The sequence below is a fragment of the Felis catus genome, chromosome A2 (genome assembly GCF_018350175.1).
Source record: "Felis catus isolate Fca126 chromosome A2, F.catus_Fca126_mat1.0, whole genome shotgun sequence".
NCBI lineage: Eukaryota > Metazoa > Chordata > Mammalia > Carnivora > Felidae > Felis > Felis catus.
The window spans coordinates 13,270,244-13,293,344 of record NC_058369.1 but is presented as its reverse complement, the minus strand read 5'-3'; the positions used below and the strand labels follow the sequence as shown (position 1 = coordinate 13,293,344).

Below are 23,101 nucleotides of genomic sequence, written 5' to 3'. Positions count from 1 at the left end.
GAGGTGCACAAATCCTTAACGAAGGGAGAGCAGGAAGTGGGACAGAGGACAGCGGAGCCACGATCCTAGTGGGAGGGGCGTCTGGGGAGGAGAGGGGCTGGGTGGTGTTTGGAAAGAGCCTTGCCGGAAGCAGGAGGCCCGCAGCCAGGAGCAGTCTCACCCCTGTGCCTCTCTCTCCCCCCACGAGCGTGCTGTCCAGCTGGCGGTGAGACCCGGTCTGGGTGGGGTGACATGAGCTGAGGGTGATAGGGAACCATCAAGGGTACGTGAGCAGGGGCAAGATGACGTCAGACCTGTTGACAGGAGCTCCTGTTCATCCAAGTCATTTTTGTTGGTGTGTTTTCTACTGCAAACGTGACTTGTACAGATCGTAGACTGGTCTCAGTTACAACTTGCAAACCGCTTTAAAAACAACAAAACCCCCAAAACTCAGGTCCTCACAAAACATTTTATTCCCGGAGGGCCCGCTCCCCAGTCCTCACTCTGCCGAGGTACCCCCTTCCTCCCTCCCAAGCACAGCTCCGAAGCCTACAAAGTCCAAGCCCCCCGACATCTGCCCAGAGCCAGCAGGGCTGGGGTGGGGGGTATCACTCTTCTGCTTGGATCTCCCCAGTCCAACATACTGGGGTGGGGGCCGGTCTTGGGTCCCCAGAGCTCAGAGACATCCAAGGGCTTGAATCGCCCCTTTCTCTGGGCACCGGGGTGAGTGCGTGTGTTGATCTCGTTCCCGGGATTTGGGGAGAGCACAAATATGGGAGCTGGGCTCTCTCGGGGACTCCAGAAAGTCCGAGCTCTCATAGCCTGAGTCAGACAGCCGTCTGCCTCCTCTGCCCGACATTTCCACCATTAGAGCAGGGAGGGGGTGGTCCCACTCACGGGGCTCTCCAGCCCCTTCTACCATCGGGGGGGGGGGGCAGAGGGAGCGAACAAAACCCCTTTCCCAGCCAGCCAAATACTTCTCACTTCAGCTGCATGTGGACCTAGGGTTCCCAACGGACCTTGAACCATGGCTGGAACTCACCTACCATTAAACCACTGTGGCTTTACTACCAAGGAGGGCTTGGCCACCATGGAAGGTCCGTCCCATGATCAAGGTCGGAGCTGGGAAACAGGACCTTGACTCAGAAGTGCTTCTGCAGTTGGCTGCCCTGGGAAGAGATTGTCCCCCTTCAGCTGAGAGGCTAGGGAGGATGACGGAACATGGGTTCGAGGACCGGGTGGGTTTTGCAGGACGTCTAGGAGTTTGCCAGCTAGACTAGTCGCTCATCAAACCCGCCCTGGCGCTCCGCTGTGCCCGGCCCACTTGGGAGAACAGAGCTTTCTGCTTTCCGGGAGGAAGATGCAGCCCCTCCCAGTGGGGGTGGAGACCAGAGCCTAGAGGCTGCGGGCCCTGATCCCACCTCAGTAGACCTGCATCTGCTGGCCACAGGTGAGGTTGGGTCGGCTCAGGGCGTCCCACATGAGTAGCATCTCGTATGGCAAGAAACGATGGACCAGCAGCAGCTCCCGGTAGAAACAGGGGTCAAAGGAGGATACGCGGGCCGAGGGAGCCCCAATGCCAGCTGTGCGGATACCGCCGTGTGAGGCGGGCTTCAGACCTTCCTGCTTCAGGCACATGCCCAGGAAGACATCATCGATAGGGAAGAGGTCCAGTGTGGAGGCGGCCCGGCGCAGGGCAGCGGCCGTGAAGCGGGACAGCAGGAAGCCACCCCCCCCACAGTAGGGAGGGTACTGCTCCTCCTGTGTCACCACTGTTGGCACATAGTACTTGCTCCAGGGAACCCGGATGGGGCCCACACTGTGGATCAGTTGCCCCACAAAGAGGTGGCGGTCGGGATTATGGTCCCGTAGGTAGGAGACCATGTTGTCTGTGTGTGCGAAGACGTCATCATCCCCATTGAGCACGAAGCTGGCATTGGTGCACCGAGTCTCCTGCCACTTTAGGAAGAGCACCTGAAGGCGAGGCGGACAGGGCACACGAGCTTGAGGGCTGGGGCAATCAGCTGTGGGTCCCGGCCGGCCGCCCAGCCCAAGGAGCCCAGACGAGGCTGCGTCCCCGGGCCAGACTAGCATGGGTTTGAGGCCCCACCCTGAGCTTCAGTCTCCAACCTTCCGGACAGACCTCATCAGAGGACCTGTCTCCGGGAGTGTTGGGGACCTGTGGAGATGATGCTCGGTAAAGCGCCAACAAGTGCTGGAAAATTTGTCACATTTACATTTATTGTAGCTCCTTCTGACTCTGCCTGGCCAAGCACTGCTGGTAAATAGTTACTCGTCTGTCTATTATTTAACATCTACCTTCCCCACCAGACTCTAGGCTTCCCCTGGGGTGGGGGTGGACTGTGTCTCTCCCGTGTTATCTTCCGAGCACCCAGTGTGGGGTCATCGCTTCATAGGTACTGGATTCAGATTTGTCAAATTGACATTTTTACATGCTTTTGTGTTTTGAATGAAGAACGTGGCAGGTTGAGAGGCTCTGGCCCTCTAACCGCCTCAGTTTCAGTTTCCTCTGTAATAACTTTTGCTGCAACGCCAGGCACCGCCCTGCCTGGAGTCTCTCCTGCAAGCAGGGGTGATCTTCAACCCCATCTACCAATGAGGAAATAGAGGCTCTGCAGATAAAGTGACTTGGACAAGGTCACACAACAGATACGTAGCAACTTAAGGTCTTGAGCCCAGACCCGTCTGTGCCAACTGTAAGCAGGGACCCACACTGGGTCCCCTTCGACTCCTGGGTAGGTCCTCAGAGCCTCTAATTCTAATCTCATTCTAATTCTGGTCTAGAGAATGTCGGTGGTGGCGTGTATCAGAATGCTAGAAGCTCGGAGCTTCCTAGTGGGGCAAGTGAAAAGGGAAGCAGGAAGCATCCTCATAGCTCTCAACGGATAAAGAGGGAATTCTTTGGGTTTCTGGGCCATTTCTGAGGCAGGGACGTGAGGAAGACCAGGTCAAAAGGCGGGGGGGGATTCTGGGCACACCGAGCCTGGGAGGCTCACCTAAGGCTACTCCTTATCTGGGTCAAGGCAGGGTTCTCTCTACTTCTTGTGGGTTCTGGTCCACCAAAAAGGTCTTTATTGAGCACCCGTGGCACAGACCTGGGCCTCACGGGGAGACAGAACAAGTCAACAAGATGTTGTGTCCGGCGCCCCGAACCCTCGCTTGTCATTTGAACATCTGGCACTGCTCTAGAAGCTTTGTAAATATTATCTCCTGTAATTCTCGTAACAGCCCTGGGAGGGAGGTGGGCAGATCCAAGCAATCCCATTTCCTTGATAACTATGAGGAAACGGAAGCCCCGCGTGGTAAATGATTATCAAGCAAGCAGCAGAGCATGAATTCAAACCTAGGGCATCAGGCTCCGAGAGCCAGCCGGGCTTGTACATCGGGTCACCCTGCCCTTTCTCCCCGCCTCCCTTAGCGACTCCGATCGCCGATCGCTGTGAGGGCAGCGAAGAAAGCGGGGAGGGATGGATGGGGACTTCTGGGCCCCTGGGCCCCTCAGAGGAGGCGGTGGTGAGGGGGCAGGGAGGAGGGGGTGGCCCTCATCAGGTGACTCCCCGCGGGCTCACCTGTTTGAGCGTGAGGTTGAAGAAGGAGTCATGGAAGTCCCACTGCAGGATGTCGCCGTGGGCCTGTGCCTCCAGCGCCAGCAGCCGGTTGACCTTGCGAGCCTCCAGGGGGTTAGGGGCCGTCCCCACCAGGAAGAGGCGGCGCAGCTGGACACCCCGCACCTGGCGCTCGCGGCCCCAAGTGCGCCGCACCAGCTCCCGCCGCTCGTAATTCCCGGGCGAGGATTTGATCACCAGCAGCAGGAAGACGGGCGGCGCGCACTTGCCCAGGGGCACGTCCTGCAGCAGCGGGAAGTCACGGCAGTGCCTGTACAGCAGGAAGTCACGCACCTGCTGTGGCTGCCCCTCGAAGCTGGGCAGGGTGGCCACGGAGGCGTTGGCCCTGCAGGGGGCGGGCGGGGGGCGCGGGGCAGGCCGAGAGGGTAGAGAGGGCCAGGTCAGGGCCACGGGGTTGTCCTGGGGCTCCTTCAGGCTCTGGAAGGCGGGCGATGACATGTACAGAATGAAGAAGAAGAGGGTGACGATGCTCAGAGCTACAGGCAGGGCCGCCTCTGTGCTGCGGGGCCGAGAACATCTCATCCTGGCCGGCCTGGTGGTTCCTGCTAAGAGTAACAGGCAATGAAGATACCAAACGGGTCAAGCGCCTTCCCTGAGGTACCTGTGGACCCCAACACCTGGGTGCAGCCCTACAGTCGCTCCGGTCGGTACGATATTGAAACGCACGCTCTCCTATCCCCCCCACACCCCACACCTCCTCCCGCCCCTCAACCCACGTTGGCTCTGACAGGTGCCCAGGCCTTGCGGGGGATTAAATCCTTACAGACAAAACCGAGGCCTGGAGGTGCCAAGGTGAGCCTCCCAGGCTCGGTGTGCCCGGAATCCCCCCCGCTTTTGACCTGGTCTTCCTCACGTCCCTGCCTCAGAAATGGCCCAGAAACCCAAAGAATTCCCTCTTTATCCGTTGAGAGCTATGAGGATGCTTCCTGCTTCCCTTTTCACTTGCCCCACTAGGAAGCTCCAAGCTTCTAGGATTGCGAGATCGTGACCTGAGCTGAAGTCGGAGGCCTAACCGACTGAGCCACCCGGGCGCCCCTGGGAAGCCCTCTTTAACCCCTCGGGAACACTCCTGATTCTGTCTGACACCTGTAGCTCTGTCTACCCCTCTCTGGTCCAGTCTTGATCCCACGGGGGTGTCTGCGTTTAGCTTTGTCTTTCTAAGACTGGTGACTTCCTGAGGGTCCCGGAGTTGCCCAGCAGGGGGCAGACACATGGGGGAAGCAGGGAGTGTTTTTTTTTCTTTTTAAAAATTTTTTTCAACGTTATTTTTGGGACAGAGAGAGACAGAGCATGAACGGGGGAGGGGCAGAGTGAGAGGGAGACACAGAATCGGAAACAGGCTCCAGGCTCCGAGCCATCAGCCCAGAGCCTGACGCGGGGCTCGAACTCACAGACCGCGAGATCGTGACCTGGCTGAAGTCAGACGCTTAACCGACTGCGCCACCCAGGCGCCCCAGGGAGTGTTTGAATGAATAAATTCATGAATAAAAGTAAATTCATGAAGGTTCTCTCTGGTAAACTCTGACTCATCCTTCGAAGCCCCAGCTCTAATGTCGCCTCCTCCTAGAAGCCTTCCTTCCCCGTATCCAGGCAGAGCCCTCGGTCTCCCTTCCAGATCCCTTTCCCGGGCTTCCCTGGATTCCCTTAATGTCCTTTCGTCTGGAGAGGTAGTGTCTCTAGTGTTGTTCAGTCCTAAATGTGAAGGTCTGTTTTCCGGCGCAGCATGAACCTACTGGATGAGACCCAAGGCAGGACTCACCCATTCTCAGATGCGTGTCGTGTTGACTCACCCCAGAGAGGTACAGACTCCAGAGCCCCACTCCTGGGTTTCAATCCCGCTGCCATCACTCCCCGTGCGTCAACGAGTGTTTGTTGAATGAATACGTGGACCTCAGGACTTACCTCAGGCTGCCTGTGCTGTTCTGGGGTCTCTTTGTTCTGCCCACCGGCACCTGGAAAACGTGAGGCAGTCAGTGGATTCCGGAAGGCTCCCCCTGCCCCAAGCGGGAAGGGTGCCTTCCTCCTGGATCCACGAGGCCATTTCCCTAATGTGTCTGCACACTGCCCGGCCGAGCCCCTCCGGCCAGATGTCTCCCGGAAACAGGGCTCAGATCTTACCCCACAGGCTCTGCTGTGTGACTTTGGAAAAGAAGCCTGCCCTCTCTGAGCCTCCATGTAAAACGGGGAGAATTAACCCCACGTAAGAGTGTTTCTGTGGGGGTTTTAACCTCAAACACGCTGCGTATGATCCTGCATCAGGATTTTTGCACAGATTATTCCCTCTGCCTGGAATACTCTTCCCCAGACGGGCACACGGTTCCCTCCCTCACACCTTTCTGGTCTTTGCTCCAACGTGCCCTCCTCAGGACACGCTATCTCACTAGCAGCCCTGGTCCCCGACCCTGTTCTCCTTTTTTTTTTTTCTTCCACGGCACTTTACATCTCCTAAAATATATGATGAAACTTGAAAAATGTGTTGTTTCCCAGGGCCCCCCGGGGGGCTCGGTCCGTTCAGCGTCTGACTTCGGCTCTGGTCATGATCGTGATCTCGCGGTGCATGGGTTTGAGCCCCGCCTCGGGCTCTGTGCCGACAGCTCGGGAGTCCGGAGCCTGCTTTGGATTCTGTGTCTCTCTCTCTCTGCCCCTCCCCCACTCACGCTCTCTCTCAAAAATCAAGCCAAACATTAAAAAGTATATATATGGTTTCTCATCCATCTCCGCCACCAGAACATGAGCTCTTGTCTCGGTCACCATCTTATTCTCAGCCCCCAGAACTGTGCTTGGTGTGCAGTAGGCGCTAAATGGATGCTGAACGGACAAGCAACGAATGAACGCTGGATTTCCACAGGCACGGGGTACCTAACCGTCTCCACTATGGAACCCTCGGCTCTTGAGGGCGAACAAACGCCAAATTAAAACCTCACTGAAATGACACGAGGTGACAAAAGGCACAGGAGGAAATGGGGCCCGGTGGCAGGTGTGGCTTTTGAGGCCTGGCGGGCATGCCAGCTGGATGCGAGTGGCACAGAAGAGCCAGGGTGGCTGAGGTCTGGGGGCAAGGTCGCAGGGGAGGGAAGGGCAGGTGCACGGAGCTGGCGGAGCCTCAGCAGCTTCAGGACCCTGTCCGCGGGTGGCATAGGGCCTGTCTTGTCGCTGCGACATTCCAGCGTGGCTGCCAGGCCTGGGTGGGGTGGGGGGGGGTGATTAGGCTGCTGGAGGGCAGGTCTGGGAGACCCCAAAAGGCAAATAACCTTGGGATAAAACCGTGCACCAATGGATGAGGCCCAAGAGTGAATGGAATCCCGGAAGGACATTTTCCCAAACTGAAGAGAGGCCTGAGTTTAGGATGGACGACGGGAAAGGTGTGGTTCCCAGGCAAACCCCGAGCTACAAGGATAGAAAACGGGTGCCTGGGTGGCTCAGTGGGTTGAGCCTCTGACCCTTGGTTCCTGCTCAGGTCACGATCTCGTGGCTCGTGAGTTCGAGCTCCGAGTCAGGCTCTGCACCGAGAGTGCGGACCTTGCTTGGGATGCTCTCTCTCCCTTTCTCTCTGTCCCTCCCCTGCTCATGCTCGCTCGCTCTAAAATAAATAAGTAAATTTTTTTAACGTTTATTTATTTTTGAGACAGAGAGAGACAGAGCATGAATGGGGGAGGGGCAGAGAGAGAGGGAGACACAGAATCGGAAACAGGCTCCAGGCTCTGAGCCATCAGCCCAGAGCCCGACGCGGGGCTCGAACTCACGGACCACGAGATTGTGACCTGAGCTGAAGTCGGATGCTTAACTGACTGAGCCACCCAGGTGCACCCCCCCCCCCCATCTGCAGTTCAGAGCTGAAATCAGGGATTTTCAAACAGGCGGTTCTGTCCCCAGGATACACTTGGCAACATCTGGAGACATTCCTGGCCGTCACCATTTGCAAAGGGTGGAGGTATGGCGCTGTTAATGGCATTAAGTGGGTGGAAGCCGGGATGCTGTTGCAATTAACATCCTGCAGGATCTAGGATAGCCTCGCCTCCGGATAATCCAGCCGCAAACGTTAACATTGTCAAGGCTGAGATATCCTGGTCTAAACCAAGAGAAACCCAGAACAGAGAACTCAAAACGAGGGAAGATTGGAAGTGGAGACTCAGGGTGGAACACAAAACCTTGCGATGGGTTTTTATACAAATTCATCATACGGAGGACTTTTGCGCTCTACTGTTATTTTTTCTAAGTTTGTTTACTTTGAGACAGACTGAGCACAAGCAGGGGAGGCACAGAGAGAGGGAGACGGAGAGAATCCCAAGCAGGGCTCAAACTCATCATCGGTGAGATCGTGACCTGAGCCGAAACCAAGAGTCGGACACTTAACCGACAGCCACCCGCATTCCCCATTTTTTCTCCCCAGGTCTAAGGTTTCCCTCAATGGAGGGATTCTGGGGCGCCTGGGTGGCTCAGTCAGTTAAGCATCCGACTTCAGCTCAGGTCATGATTCAAGGCTTGTGAGTTCGAGCCCTGCATCTAGCTCTGTGCTGATAAGCTCAGAGCCTGGAGCCTGCTTAGGATTCTGTGTCTCCCTCTCTCTCTGCCCCTCCCCCCACATACTCAGTCTCTCTCTCTCTCAAAAATAAACACTAAAAAAGAAAAATTAAACGGAGGGATTCTGCTACTTTACCCTACCAGCCCAGCCCCCACGAGGTTCCTGATTAGGGTCTGAGAGCTCGAGTTCGAGGCAGAGGAGGGAGACCCGCTTCCCCTCCTCCCTATAATAGACCTCCATTAATGCATCCAAGACCCCCTTCCTTTTGCCATCCACCAAGGCAGAGGAAAGAACTTCTGGGCCTCCCTGTCAGCAAGGCTGAGGGCACAGAAGATTCACTGGTCTAGTAAACCTTGTTGGGTGCCGCTGTGGGTGGTGCCCCAGGTGGTGTAGTCACGGGTCTGTCCTTGTGGGTTTGGTTATTACTTCCTCTAAGCTACTGAGCGTCAGCCTGAGGCCTTTGCTGGGTGGGCCAGGCAGCTGGTGAGAAAGAAACTCCTTGCAGGCCTGGGTCCAATTCCCTGACCCCTACCCAAGACCCTGCTGTCCACCCCCTCCAGTCCTCATCGTACAGAATGACTGGATTTACAGAAGTCCAAACAGGGGCGCCTGGGTGGCGCAGTCGGTTAAGCGTCCGACTTCAGCCAGGTCACGATCTCGCGGTCTGTGAGTTCGAGCCCCGCGTCGGGCTCTGGGCTGATGGCTCAGAGCCTGGAGCCTGTTTCCGGTTCTGTGTCTCCCTCTCTCTCTGCCCCTCCCCCGTTCATGCTCTGTCTCTCTCTGTCCCAAAAATAAATAAAAAACGTTGAAAAAAAAATTAAAAAAAAAAAAAAAAAGAAGTCCAAACAGCCACTAACTCAGTGAAGTCCATGGGCTTTGAATAACCCTGGGGAAATCCACCACCCCTGTTTCATAGATGGGGAGGCGGAGCTCACAGTTATCCCAGGGTGGCCCAGTGGGTACCTCATGTCGCCACAGAAACAACCTGCTTTGTCTCCAGGTCCTTCAGTCCCGAGAAGGGTCTCAGCAGCTCTTATCCCCAAAAAACCGATAATATGAAAACCGTTGATTCATTCACGCGTTCTTTCGTTCATTCAACAAATAGGTCTGGGGAACCTGAGAAGCCTCAACCCTGGGCCCGGCCCCCGCAGAAGCTCCCAATCTGGGGGACACAAATCCAGGTACCTGTGGGATCAGGCCTGGGGCCAGAAGAAGGGACCAGGATATTGAAGCTAAGGCTTTGAAGGATGCATAGGAGCTCACCGAGGGGAATTCAGGTAGAGGAAAGAGCAAACGGAAAGGCATGGAAGGAAAAGAAAACAGGCCTATTCAAGGTATCGTCTGTGGTTTATTTTGCTGAAAAGCAGAATTTGGGGAGGGGGTGATTTCCGAGGCTAGGGAGTGGGGCCAGACCCTGTAAAGACCTTGAATGCCAGATTGAGAAGTGGGCTATCTCCCGGAGGTCGGGGGAAGCCACAGAGGGTATGCGAACAAGGAGTGGGAAAGCCCGATTCGTTGCTGAACCCCAGCCCCGAGCTGACCTTGGCCAGCCACTTCCCTTTGGACGAGGCAGTGCTGAGCCCCCCGACACCCACCGGCAAGGAGGTCACTTGGAATTGTGTGTTAAAGGGCTTGGCTTTAACCACACTGGCCGTGTGGTAACCACTCAGTGACCTCGTCACTGTACTGGCTCCTTAGGTGCCCCTAGAGTCCCTGCTTGCAGATGGGGACACTGAGACTCAGCGTGAAGCAGAACTGGAGCCCAGGACTCCGACGGGTGGAGTCTGTCTATCCTATTCTTCCCGAGATGCAGAATTTCTGGGAGATTCCCCACCCGGACCCTCAGAGCCTTCCAGAATCTGTCAAAGGAATCACGCACTTAAACATCCGACAAAGGACAGACAACCGGAGCCCAGGTCAGCCAACACTCCGCTGCTGGACCACCCTGGGTGCAGACAGGCGAGTGGAACCTATGAACAGGTATAACTAAACCAGCCCCTTTCTTCCGATGTTAACACCGGAAGGAGGTAATTCGTTTAGTAGCATCCTGATTAACACTGTGGGAGAAGGGCGGGCCCATGGGTGGGGCACCTGATCAGCCTGGGAACTCCTGAAGGATAATAAAGACAATAAGGAAAGATAGAAAGGTCAAAGCCTTGGGGGAAGGGCATCTTGGGCTGAGGGTTTAGCAAGCGCAAAGGGTCAGACCCCAAATGTAAGGTGCCGAAGGCAGAGAGAGGGAGGCCCTGTGGCTGGAACAGGGCGACCAGGAGGGAGATGATGGGGGGTTGTCAGACCATGCCAGGGGGAGGGTGGGGGCAAACGGGAGCCACGGAGGGGGTGTTGAGCAGGAGAGGGAAAAGATCGATTTATGCTTTTAAGAAGCCCCCTGTGGCTACGGAGGGGATAAGGACAATCAGGCCGGAGTAGAGGCCAGGCAGCAACCAGGCAGAAGAATCTGGGGGCCTGGACAGGGGCTGGTCAGCGAGGTGCAGGGAGGGGAGCGGATTCAGGAAAGACGATGAAGGGAGTCATCAATGGGTAAAGCCCATGGGAGGCGGAGAAGGAAGGATCGGGAGGAACAGTGTACAAAGCCGGGGAGCCTTTCCCATGGGATGTTCTGGGGCAGTGGTTGACTTCGCTGTGGTGTCCAGCCAAGAGCTGTGGGGACACGATGGCAAGTAAACCAGGAAGGCCCAGCAGGTATTTGATGGAGGAGCACATCTTTCCACTGCTTGCCCACGGCAAGGCCTCCTTCATGCTTCTTCCCTGCAGATCAGACACAGCGGCTGTGGACAGAGTCGCAGCAGTGACGTCTGGGCTGACTCTCAGGGACCCTCACTGCCAGACCAGCTGATCCTGCTCCTGGCTGTTTGCCCTCCAGACACACTGGTGCGATTTCGCCATCACCCAGAGCCTGCGTCTTCTAGTATACACGGAAAAGCCACTTGTTTCAACGTTTTCAAGATCCAAGAGCCTCCCTCTGGGGTGTGGCTGCCAGGTATGGGACCTCTCAGCTCCTGTTCCCCCGCCCCTAACGACCATTGCCTCCTGGTCTGCTCCAGCCGCACCAGCCTTGTCGGCTTCTTTCAGCCCTGCCACAGGGCCTTTGCACCTGCTTGACTTCTGCTCTTTCCCCATTGATCTTTAGGCTCAGCCCAATGCTGCCTTCTAATTTTTTTTTTAATGTTTATCTTTGAGAGAGAGAAAGAGAGAGAGAGAGAGAGAGAGAGAGAGAGAGAGAGAGAGAGTGTGTGCGAGTACAGACAGAGACAGGGAAACAGAGGATCCAAGGCAGGTTCCTCGCTGTCACTGCAAAGCCCGATACGGAGCTTGAACTCACAAACCGCGAGATCATGACCTGAGCCGAAGTGGGACGCTTAACCAACTGAGCCACCCAGGTGCCCTCAATGTTGCCTTTTCAGAAGGGCCTCAACCTCCCAGCTGAAACACCCTGCCCCCAGCTCTGATTCTCTCACCACCACTGCACGTGGGAAATCTACTCACTTCTCTCCTGTTTATCTGCCCAACCGGCCTGGAGCCCCAGAGGTGGGGCCAGGTGTCTCGCCCCCGACAGCTGTGTCCCCATGTGACGCTCACTGGCTGTTTGTTGAACGGGGGGAAAAAGACAACGGCCCACATGTCAACAATTTCCTCATGCCTCATTTCAGCCCAAAGCCCGCTGCACGTGACAGGTGCCACGGCCCCGTCCGCCCTACAGGCCTCGGGGGACGACGGCGATTCAGTCACGGTGAGTTAGCAAGTGCCTGTAGAGCAGAGACGGGACCAAGAGGTACTAATGCACTAAAGAGCCAAATCTCCGCAGCGCTGAAATATTCATGATACGTTTAATGAGCAAGAACCCCGACGTTCGTAACTGTTAATGACCGGCTAAATACGCGGGAAGCACCCAGGAGTTCTAATATACGACGGACCACGTTCGCATTCGTGATGCATGAGTGAACATGAACACAAATGACCATGAACATGAACCAGCCACTGAAGGGTCCTGAGACTAAAATATACAGTCGCTGGGTGGCCACGATTCATCGCAAATACACAGCACTAAATACTAAGGATTCACTGAATATTGATGAAGTACGGGAAGTATAGAAGGGGCTGACCACTCAGCAGAATTCATTCATTCATTCATTCGTTCGTTCGTTCAGGACGCCTGCTCCTGTGAGACCATGGCGGGCCCGCCTGACACGGGCTTGGAGGGTCCCATCAAATCACGGGGATTCCCCGCGTGATGCTCCCACTTTCCAGATGACGAAACTGAGGCCCGGAGAGGGTGAGTCCTGGACCGCTCTCCGGGCCCATCAGACACACTCCCTGCCCCAGTCGCTGGGTCTCAGTTTCTGAATCAGAGAAGTGACGGCTAAAACCCTCGCCCAGCAGCCGCGAAGACCGACAGCCCCCGAAGTCGGCTGTGGCGGCCCCGTCGGTGGACCCGGGGCCGGTAGCGGGTCCCTTCTGGGCCTCATCTGCAAAGCCGGATGCTGTCAGCTGCTAACCCACGGCTCACTTCCCGCAGGCGAATGAATACCGGCCTCAATGGGGTCTTCCTCATGCTGTACTTAACTTGACAAGGCTCAGCTGGGATTGTGAAAAGGGCATGGAACGTTCTGGGACTTCCGGAAGGCAAGGGGAGGGGCAGGGGGGGTGGTGGTGACAGAACCCCAGTTGTGCGCACGGCGACCGGGGTCCTGAGACAGGCTGTAAGCCAAACCACACATTTAGGAAGCGCCAACAAGGACCAGTTAACGTCAGCGTCAGTGACCGTTGTCACGTACACGCTGTGACTGCTGAGCCACCGCCGAGCACCTAGTGTGTGCCATGCCCTCGGTATACGTTCTGGGCACGCGGCCAAGATGACTGCAAGAAACGCCCGTGTTCACGGAGCTGATGTGTGAATCAGGGGCAGAAAGGCAGTGAATGCGACAGCTTTCTAGAGAAGTTCCTGGAAGAGACTCAAGGGTGGGACTCAGGGTATTTGCAGGAGAGGGTGTGAGGCCCCGGCCTGGGCGTGATCCCTGTGACTGTCCTTGTGAAGCCCGTGAACTACCTTCCAGGCAGACCTAATCTCCAGTTCCCAGGTGATTGAGCTGGGCCCAGAAAGGGAGTGCTCACCCCCCGCCCCCCACCAGAGGTCACACATCCAACCAAGGCCAAGAGTGGTTGCTAGGATTTGAACCCTGATCCGCTGGACCCTGATCACTGATTTCATACCAGCTAGGCCTCCCAGTAATGATGGACCGGTCCCTTTTTGCAAGAAATAGAAGTTATTTTTGTAAGCAGAGCGGCGGGGGGGGGCGGGGAGGGGCAGGAAAAAAGGGCTCGTCCAGGATGGCTCCGTGGAGGAGGTGACCTGGGAGAGCTCACCTCAGAAACTGCTCAGGGTACGTGGGATGGGCCAGGTGGGGACCTGCGGCCTCGAACGAAATGCCGGCCCTGCCCCAGCCGAGCCTCAAAGGACATCCTTGGACTTGTTTCCTAGATGGAGGAATCGAGGTCTCATGGGACCTTCCTCTGGGGGCCTCCCGAAAGCCCCCCACACCTTCATGCCCTCCTTCAGTCAGGATTAGAGTTAATACCTGTTAACACCTCTTAAGCCCTGTGTGTGGTCCCATTTGGACCACCTGCTCTCCACCCACCACACCTGCGACTGGCAGGGAGGGCTTTATTGGCCTGGTTTTTTATGGATAGGGAAACTGAGGCACAGAGCCCTCATCCAAGGAAGGTCACGTGGGACCTCAATCCCTGCCTGACGAGGCTTCCTTTAGTTTGCTGTGCTGGTAGTGAGCTCCCCATGACGGGGATCAAGCTGAGCCACACTCCCATCAGGGGGCCGGATCACAGTGGGTAGCCTTCTTGATTCATGGGGGGGGGTGTGGGGGGACAAGTCACTGTCCCACTCTGGGCCTCAGAGGCAGTGGCAGGAAGAGAAGGCGTCCAGTAACACCTTCCCTCCTCCTTCAAGGCTCACCTAGCCCAGCCCTGGGGTTCCTGGGCCAAGGAAGCCTGTCTGAATCCCTCAAGCTCTGGCCTGGAGAAGGGACGTTTCGAGGCCCCTCCTTGGTTCCCCCACACCCAGGGCACCTGGAAGGAACTGCCACACCCGACCGGTGAGGGAGAAAGGGAAAGGTACCCATCTGGGTTGGACGAACAATCCTCTCACTTGGGTTGACTGGGGCCCCCGCTGCCCGACACAGGGTCCACACCTCTTTCTCAAGACTCCTCAGCCCTTGCCTGGCGGGGTGGCCGCCTTAGGAACCCGCAGGGCGGTGCGAGGAGGCTGTAGCCCCAGGGCTGGCCCCAAAGCTGGAGTACAGGAGGCTCTGGGGGGGGGGGGGGGGACGGGGGAAGTGGGAGAGCTCAGTTTCCCCATCTGAAAAATGGCCATAAAAAAACTCGCACCCCCGGGGAACCTGGAAGGGTGGCTAATGATACAGTAATACTTAATACAGTGACAGCTGGCTTTCCCTGGATGTCCACTCACTCCACGGCTGCAGTGCGAGCCCACGTACTTGACCCTCCCCACAGTCCCCTCCAACCCGCCCCACCTTGACACATAGGGGAACGGAAACTCAGAGACCCAAAGTCACTCTCTTGAGGTCCCCCAGGGGCCAGGGGGCCCCCGTCATAAAAACTGCCGCTGGCCGGACATCTCGGGCAACCAAATGGAAGCTGAGTCATTGTCCTAGTCAGTCAGGGAGGTGACACTGAGGTGCGTTCAAAAACCAGGGGCACCCTGCCCAGGCCACCGAGCCGGGCATTGGCCGAACAGGGAGGGTTGGGAACCCTAGAGGGAGCCGTGAGCTGAGGTCCCCAGCGCCTGGGAAGGCTGGCGGTCAGCGGTGGTTCCCTCAAGAAACAATAAAAACCCCAGCCTGGGCACCAGGGTGCTGTTTCTGCCACACCCTATCAGTGCGCCAACAATCTCGACACAAACGACGACAGTTAAGAGTAACAGCCGGAGCCCGAAGAGCGCCCTTCACTTCTCCATTCTGATTCGGCCCTTTCCTGGGAAGTGGGCGTTGGGGAGTGGGGACAGGGGTCCAGGGACGCCTCCCTATGTCCAGAGCTGCGACGGGACAGCGCCAGGAGAGGCTTCCTCGCCCGCCAGGCTCGAGCCGGTCTTGGAGATGCCGGCGACGACTATCACTGATGGGTGAGGGCCACGGAGTCATTGAGACCTGGGGCTCCGGGATCTCCCGGCATCTTGAGGGTAAGCGCGGTGGAGACCCGACCCCAGGGACCTGCCTGGGCTTCCCTAGAGCCCCGACTTCTCCTCTCCCCACCCCGGAGGTCCGCCAGGTCCTCAGGAGCCCCCAACACTCACCCCGGACCACGGTCCAGCCTCTGACCTCTTGGCTCCTCTGCGCTGCGAGCAGGAGGGAGAGCTTCACCTGCGCGCGAGCCTCCGCCTACCTTCCTCCGTCCGCCCCCCCCCCCCCAGGTTTAATTCCTTCCTGCCTCCTCCCAGCCTCACCTCCCTCCAGGCTCCCCTCTCCGCGCCTGGCCGAGCTGCTTAAGAGCCCAGTAGAAATTCACCCCGCCGGCCCCTCCCTTCTTCCCCTCCCGACCCCGCCCCTTCACCTCTGCCCGCCGGCTCCCACCTCAACCTTCCTCTACCACCTCCGGCGCGCGCCCTCGGGGCTCTCAACCCCAATTGGGTCCCGCCCTCCCCCCACCCGCCCCCGCCAGCCAGAGAGTGAGCTCCCCGCGGCCCGGGGGTGTGCAAGCAGTGCCTTCCCAGCCCCTGGCACGGGGCCCCGTGCAGGGTTGATCCACCCTGTGTTCGATGAAGAGATGATGGAAAGGGCGACAGCAAAGCAGGTTGAGCCCAGGGGCTCCTCGGATCTCTGCAAGGGGTTTGAAGACTCCGCAACCCGAAAGCCTGTCCTGAACCCACAGCCCTCGGGATGGGAGAGGTTCTGGAAGTTGGAGGTCAGATTTGAAGTTTCTTGCGGTTGGGGTTGGTAAAGATCCGAATCCTGCCTCACGCCGCGTCTGAAATTTCTAGCCTTGACACGTTGGGGTCGGGAGCTCTGGTTTGGGGGAGAACCAGTTCCGTAGGTGTGAACCAGGTGATGGTTCGAGTCACCGCCTGCCTCCCCGCCCCAAGGAGGAAAGGGGGGCGCGTCCTGGGTGGGTGTGCCTCAGTTTCCTGCCGCAGAAAATGGAGGAACTAAGCCCTGGCTCCTTTAGTTGGGAGAGGTCTGGGGAGCAGGGTCAACACAGAGCACGTGCGTCACCTCCATACACTGCGGGTATGAAGGGCCATTGCATCAAATGTCACTGCACCAAACGTGGGCATTTCATGCTGCACTGGGTGCCCACCCACACTTTCTTGCCAGGAAAAATGCTGTAACTTTGGAGCCTGTTGAGGTCAATTCCCCCCCCCCCCCCCGGGGTTGGGGGTGGGGAGCGTCAGCTCAGGTTTCAGTTTAGGTTCCTTGCTTTTACCTTATGGGGTCCCTTGGGTTTTCTGAATTCATGGGCCGCACAAGGATCTGGAGGGAGCAGCCCCTCCCATCCCCTCTGCAACAGACACTTCCTGTATCCCTTGCCCTGGAAATTTAGATGCAATCTTGTGTTCAGAGTCACGTGGAGGAAGTCAGCTGAGGCACGCCCAGCCCCAGTGGCTGCAGGAAACTGAGGCCTGCCAGGTCTGAAGGTAGACGCATGGAGACAGCAGGAGTGACTCCATAATCTTCCCGGGTAGATGAGGGTGCTGGAGGGCCCTGGTTCACCTTGCACCCAGAAGGAAGTATCTCATCACCCAAGCGGTTCTCCTGGTAGGTAGCTACCCAAGAGAACTGCAAACTGGTGTTCAAGCAAATCCTCGTACATGCATGTCCCTAGCAGGGCTATTCACGGTAGCCAAAAGGTGGAAACAACTCCAGAGTCCATCAACAGACCAGTGGATGGACACAGTGTCTATTCTGTGAAAGTTAATAAAGGGAAACCTCGCTAAAGTCGACTTGGGAAGGGGGAGCCATACCACTGGTCAATTGCAGGAAGAATTGTCAATTACAGATCCAACAGAAGAGCATCAAGAGGGAAGAATTATCAATGGCAGGCCCTAAAGGGGAAGAGGTAGACTTTTGCATTTCCCCGTAAGAGATCAATTACCCCTGGCCCTCGGCCAGTAAAAGTGTCAAACTCAGCCAGTAAATGCCGTCAATCACCCTGAACTTCTGTTTTTCTCCAATGGGCTTTAGGTCAAAACAACCCCTCCCAACTAACTCCTTCTCCATAAAACAACTGTTCCCCCTCTCCTTTGTTTTTTGACATGCCCATAGTTATGCCAGAGCTTGCTTGTCCCAAGTTGTGGTTTCTCTGCTGTTCTCGAATAAATCCATTTTGCTGGTAAACTAACCAGCTGTTTAATTTTAATTTTATTTTTAAAAATTATTTTTAAGAGAGAGAGAGAGAGAGAGAGAGCAGGGCAGAGGGAGACAGGGAGAGAGAGAAAGAGAGAGACTTCCAAGCAGTCTCCATGCTCAGCACAGAGACCAACACGGGGCTTGCTCCCAGGACCCTGTGGTCATGAACTGAGCTGAGATCAAGAGGCCGATGTTCAGCGACCTGAATCACCCAGGCGCCCCTATTTTTAAGATTAACATTATTTGGTGATTACAAGTGGGATCCAGAGAAGAACCACCCCCCCCAACAATCCTGAGGCTGGTAAGCAAAAAGGTGCCAGAACCCACAGAGCCAACGGAGCCCTAATACTTTCTTCCCAACCATGGAGGGTAGGTCTCTCCTGGATTTTAAGCTCTGCTGTCTGTGTGTTTTGAGCTCTCCGGGTTTTCATTCAGGATCTGTTTTAAGGCTTTGTCTTTTCTGAGAGGACTCATTTGGCCTTTGGTCTGTATCCTTTCGGGCACCAGGTTGTTCCTATTGGAACTGACGCCTCTGGGCTGCCACCTTTTCGGAACTGAGCTGCTCCAATTGGAACTGTACTGGCCTTTGTTCCGATTCCTTCTGGAACTGGGCTATTCCTGTTGAAACTGGGCTGTTGAGGAGTTTTTCTTCTTGCTCTAGAGGAAACTTCTAAGAAATGGGATCTTAGTCATCAAAATGCTGTGAGCTCCCCTTACTGGGACCCCGGCCGGTTTTAAGTTTAGAAAGTGCAGTCCCGGGGCGCCTGGGTGGCTGAGTGTGTTAAGCATCCGGCTTCACTTCGGCTCCGGTCTGATCTCCTGGATCATGAGTTCGAGCCTCGCGTTGGGTGAACTCAAGCCCTGCATCAGGCTCCGCACTTCTCCCCCCCTCTCTGCCTGTTACTTGCTTTCTCTCTCTCTCTCTCTCTCTCTCTCTCTCTCAAAAATAAATAAACTTGAAAATAAAATAGGGGCGCCTGGGTGGTGGCTGAGTGGGTTAAGCGTCCAGCTTCGTCTCAGGCCATGATCTGACAGATCGTGAGTTCGAACCCCGTGTCTTGCTCTGTGCTGGCAACTCCGAGCCTGGAGCCCGCTTCCGATTCTGTCTTCCTCTCTCTCTCTGCCCCTCCCTGCTCAGTCTCTCTCTCTCTCTCGAAAGTAAATAAAACGTTAAAAATAATAATGAAAGTGAGGAACCAAAGAAACCCCAAACTTCTTACAGTTCTCTGGGTTAAGTATGAACTATGAGCAAGAGTTCCCCCCTATTTTTTTTTTTTTTTTTTTTTTTGAGAGAAAGAGAGAGAGAGCAAGTGAGCAGGGGAGGGTCAGAAAAAGGGAGATTCTCCAGCAGGCTCTGTCTGCTGTGAGAGCTCAAACCCCTAAATGGTGAGATCACAACCTGAGCCAAAATCAAGAGTCAGGTACTTACTTAACCGACTGAGCCACCCAGGTGCCCCCAGGGTCAGGGTTTCCCAAGGTGACCGAGGAACCCCATAGGTTTGCTGATGAATTTAGCCTTGTTATTCAAAACTTACCAATTGGTTTCTGAGATTTTTACCAATTAATCCACATGCTCGGTGGTGAGGGCCAGGCCAAACACTGGATGACACACACTACCTGGTGAGAACATCCTGAAAGGGATTTGGAGAAACAGACCCCTAACTTGTGGCAAGATGCTAGAATTCTCGCTGGAAATCTCCACTGAGCAATTATAGTAGCTTTTGGAACAAGATTCAGGCTTGTACGTAAAAACCTGGTGAACCTGTTCAGGGCCATTTAATCAATGTCAAATTGATTTTTTTTTATTATTTATTTACTTACATATTGTTTTTGAGAGCTAGAAAGGGAGGGGCGGAGAGAGGGGGGGACAGAGGATCTGAAGTGGGCTCTGCCCTGATAGCGGAGAGCCCGACGTGGGGCTTGAACCCACGACCGTGAAATCATGACTTGAGCTGAAGGTAGACGCTTCATGACCGAGCCACCCGGGCGCCACTTAAATTGCCCTGAAAGAAAATTCTGGTCTTCCTTTAGATGTTGGATCCACCCAGGTAGCATTTAACCCTTTGTTTTTTTGTTTAAAAAAAATTTTTTTTAATGTTTTTATTTATTTTTGAGACAGAGAGAGACAGAGCATGAGCAGGGGAGGGGCAGAGAGAGAGGGAGACACAGAATCTGAAACAGGCTCCAGGCTCTGAGCTGTCAGCACAGAGCCCGATGCGGGGCTCGAACTCATGAATCGCGAGATCATGACCTGAGCCAAAGTCAGACGCTTAACCGACTGAGCCACCCAGGCGCCCCAACCCTTTGTTTGATTAATGGGCTGAACCAGTTAAAAGGACCAGGATGGAAGGAGAAATCTGTCTCCGCTCCAGATTTAATTTGGCAAACCACCTCTCTGACATCCTAGATGAGTCAGCCAGAGGAAAGCCTGCTAATTCTCAATTTTCAGCTCCAGCAAATGAAGGCCCCCAACCCACACCAACCTCCCCCGCCACCCCCGCCCGGCCATTTTCTGCTATTGTTGCCAAGGGCTAGAACATCGGAAAAAAAGATTGTTACCAATTTAAGTGCCCCAGGCGCCTTCAGCCCCCAGCCAGCCTTTCCGACCCCCTTCTAATTCTCAGGGACCGGGGTTCTTCCCAGTCCTCCCTCTTAACTGGCTCAGAGAAACCTGTCTCCAGTTGGGGAATGAATCTCTCTGTGTCCTTACGGACACCAGAGCCACCCTCAGAGCTCAACCCACTGCTCTCCAGTAGCCCCTGCCTGGGAGGACTAGAGAGCAGTTCACGTAGTCGGGGGCTCTGATAGCCTTCAACATGTTCCTGTCTCTGAACTTAATCCCCTTTGCGCCCTTTGAGAGACGCACACCCTTTTCTCCTTAGCTCCTCTGCTCCCATTCATGTGTTGGGCCGAGATTTCTCAGAAAAGTACCACGCTGGGATTTCTTCCGTCCAACAGGGGGATACAACTCTCGCATTTGACGGTGGTAGTCAAAGTCACCCAGCAGGTGGACCAGAGGACCCTTTGACATCTTTTATTTGCTCCGCGTCTGACAGCACGACCCGTGGAGTCTGCGGGCACTGCGCACTTGTCCCTTTGGGAACAGCTTGCGTCCTCTTCCCCGGGCCAGATCTTCAACGGATGGCTGCCGAACTCACAACCCCTCGCGGCGAGATTCAAATAGCTCCCTTCAAAGTTCTCCCTGGAATTGATGAGTAGCCTATAAATAATGATATATAATGATAATAAGCCTATCATCGGGCCCACGATAGAGGACTACAAGGCTCATGGCCTCATTATCCGCTGCACGTGTCCTGTAACACCCCTACTTTACCTGGGAGAAAACCCAACAGGCCAAGGGTGGAGGTTTGTCCGGGACCTCCGAGCAATAAATAGCATTGTCACCCCTCAGCACCCTGTGGCTCCCGTTCTGTGACACCCATTCCCACTGAAAGCCAATGTTTTCCTCTGTAATTGATTTATTCAGTGAGTTGTCGAATTTTTTTAATGTTTTGTTATTTATTTATTTATTTATTATTTTTTTAATATGACATTTATTGTCAAATTGGTTTCCATACAACACTCAGGGCTCATCCCGACAGGTGCCCTCCTCAGTGCCCATCACCTGCCCCCCACCCCCACCCCCCATCAACCCTCAGTTTATTCTCAGTGTTTAAGAGTCTCTTATGGGTTGGCTCCCTCCCTCTCTAACTTTTTTTTTCCTTCCCTTCCCCCACGGTCTTCTGTTAAGTTTCTCAGGATCCGCCTAAGAGTGAAAACCTATGGTATCTGTCTTTCTCTGTAGGACTTACTTCACTCAGCATCACACTCTCCAGTTCCATCCACGTTGCTACAAAAGGCCAGATTTCATTCTTTCTCATTGCCACGTAGGATTCCATTGTGTATATAAACCACAATTTCTTTATCCATTCATCAGTTGATGGACATTTAGGCTCTTTCCATAATTTGGCTATTGTTTTTTTGTTTTTTTTTTAATTTTTTTTTCAACGTTTATTTATTTTTGGGACAGAGAGAGACAGAGCATGAACGGGGGAGGGGCAGAGAGAGAGGGAGACACAGAATGGGAAACAGGCTCCAGGCTCTGAGCCATCAGCCCAGAGCCCGACGCGGGGCTCCGAACTCATGGACCGCGAGATCGTGACCTGGCTGAAGTCGGACGCTTAACCGACTGCGCCACCCAGGCGCCCCTATTTGGCTATTGTTGAGAGTGCTGCTATAAACATTGGGGTACGAGTCCCCCTATGCCTCAGCACTCCTGTATCCCTATTATTATTTATTTTTGAGAGAGAGCGGGGAAGGGGCAGAGAGAGAGGGAGACACAGAATCCGAAGCAGGCTCCGGGCTCTGAGCTGTCAGCACAGAGCCCCAACGCGGGGCTCGAACTCATGAACCATGAGACCATGCCCTGAGCTGAAGTCAGATGCTTGACCCACTGAGCCACCCGGACATCCCTCAGCGAGTTTTTTGAGTATTGCAATTGACGAGGAAAGCCAATACCTTTTTGCTTTCACTTGGGAAGGATGGCAATATACCTGGGCAGGAACGCCTTCGGCTTGGCAGAGGGTCCTTCTTTTCACAAATCTTCGCAGCTGATTTGGATGACCATAACCTTTCCTGAAGGTTCTACTTTGTTACCATATGCCCAGGAGTGGCCTCTCTGCTCCCCTTCTGAAACCTCTTCACAGAAAGACAGCATCCACCTGTTAACATTTGTGACCTTAAAGGGCCATAAAGCCTCCAAAGAAAAATTGCTATTCGCTCACTTGGTCTCAGAACAAGTTTGGATCCAGGCAGCCTTCAAGGCATCCTGAATTTCCCCAAATCTGAAAATAAGTGCCCATTACAAGGCTTTCTTGGACTGGAGCACTACTGGCAGAACTTCTCTCTTCAAGCTCAATCGCCATATGGCTTACTAAAAACAACAGGCCTGGGGCACCCGGGTGGCTCCGTCGGTTGAGCGTCTGACTTCGGCTCAGATCGTGATCTCGTGGTTCGTGAGTTCGAGCCCCGCGTCGGGCTCTGTGCTGACAGCTCAGAGCCTGGAGCCTGCTTCGGATTCTGTGTCTCCCTTTCTCCCTGCCCCTCCCCTGCTCACACTCTGTCTCTCTCTCTCAAAAATAAATAAACATTTTTAAAAATTTAATTAAAAAAAATGGCTCCTGTGTCCAAAATTTATTAGCTGCCATACATGTGCTGGTTTCTCAGGCTATTATTAAGATGGCCAGGCATTCCAGACTCAAATCCCTGGAGGACAAAATAAACCACCTCGCTGATGTTTCTGCCCCAAATGCTGCTCTCCAGAAAGCCAATGGCTAAACCTCTGTCATGGTCCAAAGGGACATTCTCCCACACGATAATTTGGAAACGACTGACCAGAGACATCCAATAATTGGCTCCGGAAAAGGAAAAAACAATATTGGGAATCTAATAATTGTTGGTTTGATAAAAAGAGAGAACTCTGGTTTGGACCAAGGAATTCGGCCCTAGCAGAAATCCTGAAATTCCCACGAGTCACCACTGTATAGGCACTAAGCCAT

The 23,101-nt window shown here is 54.9% G+C and overlaps 1 protein-coding gene and 1 long non-coding RNA gene across 9 annotated transcripts; one reads left to right on the top strand and one right to left on the bottom strand.

Moving 5' to 3' along the window:
* Nucleotides 1-429: 429 nt before the first annotated feature.
* Nucleotides 430-15,706, bottom strand: B3GNT3 (UDP-GlcNAc:betaGal beta-1,3-N-acetylglucosaminyltransferase 3). 7 transcript variants are annotated; one of them, XM_006928601.5, is made up of 4 exons: nucleotides 15,644-15,706; nucleotides 5,529-5,578; nucleotides 3,570-4,168; nucleotides 430-1,953 (listed from the first exon to the last, which is right to left on the bottom strand). In XM_006928601.5, exons 3-4 carry the CDS (start codon nucleotides 4,146-4,148, stop codon nucleotides 1,402-1,404), a joined length of 1,131 nt encoding a protein of 376 aa, XP_006928663.1. In that variant the 5' UTR covers nucleotides 4,149-4,168; nucleotides 5,529-5,578; nucleotides 15,644-15,706; the 3' UTR covers nucleotides 430-1,401. The 7 variants fall into 7 exon arrangements, with proteins under 7 accessions (XP_006928663.1, XP_044904087.1, XP_006928661.1 ...); XM_045048152.1 differs by lacking the exon at nucleotides 15,644-15,706 and adding an exon at nucleotides 15,494-15,637 and having other exon boundaries at nucleotides 5,417-5,578; XM_006928599.5 differs by lacking the exon at nucleotides 15,644-15,706 and adding an exon at nucleotides 15,494-15,637 and having other exon boundaries at nucleotides 3,570-4,171.
* Nucleotides 12,846-20,954, top strand: LOC123382649. Of its 2 annotated transcripts, XR_006591324.1 has the most exons (4): nucleotides 12,846-13,247; nucleotides 14,132-14,276; nucleotides 15,234-15,379; nucleotides 20,502-20,954. It is a non-coding gene; the product is annotated as an uncharacterized LOC123382649 (long non-coding RNA). The 2 variants fall into 2 exon arrangements; XR_006591325.1 differs by lacking the exon at nucleotides 12,846-13,247 and having other exon boundaries at nucleotides 13,523-14,276.
* The last annotated feature ends 2,147 nt before the right edge of the window (nucleotides 20,955-23,101 follow it).

Coding starts and splice junctions, on each gene's coding strand:
- B3GNT3 (XM_045048152.1), bottom strand. CDS start 5,471: ATGGCAGCGGGATTGAAACCCAGGAGTGGGGCTCTGGAGTCTGTACCT. Junction 4,169..5,416: donor GGAGTCTGTACCTCTCTGGG/GTGAGTCAACAC, acceptor TACTCTTAGCAG/GAACCACCAGGCCGGCCAGG. Junction 1,954..3,569: donor TCAACCTCACGCTCAAACAG/GTGAGCCCGCGG, acceptor CCTCGCCTTCAG/GTGCTCTTCCTAAAGTGGCA.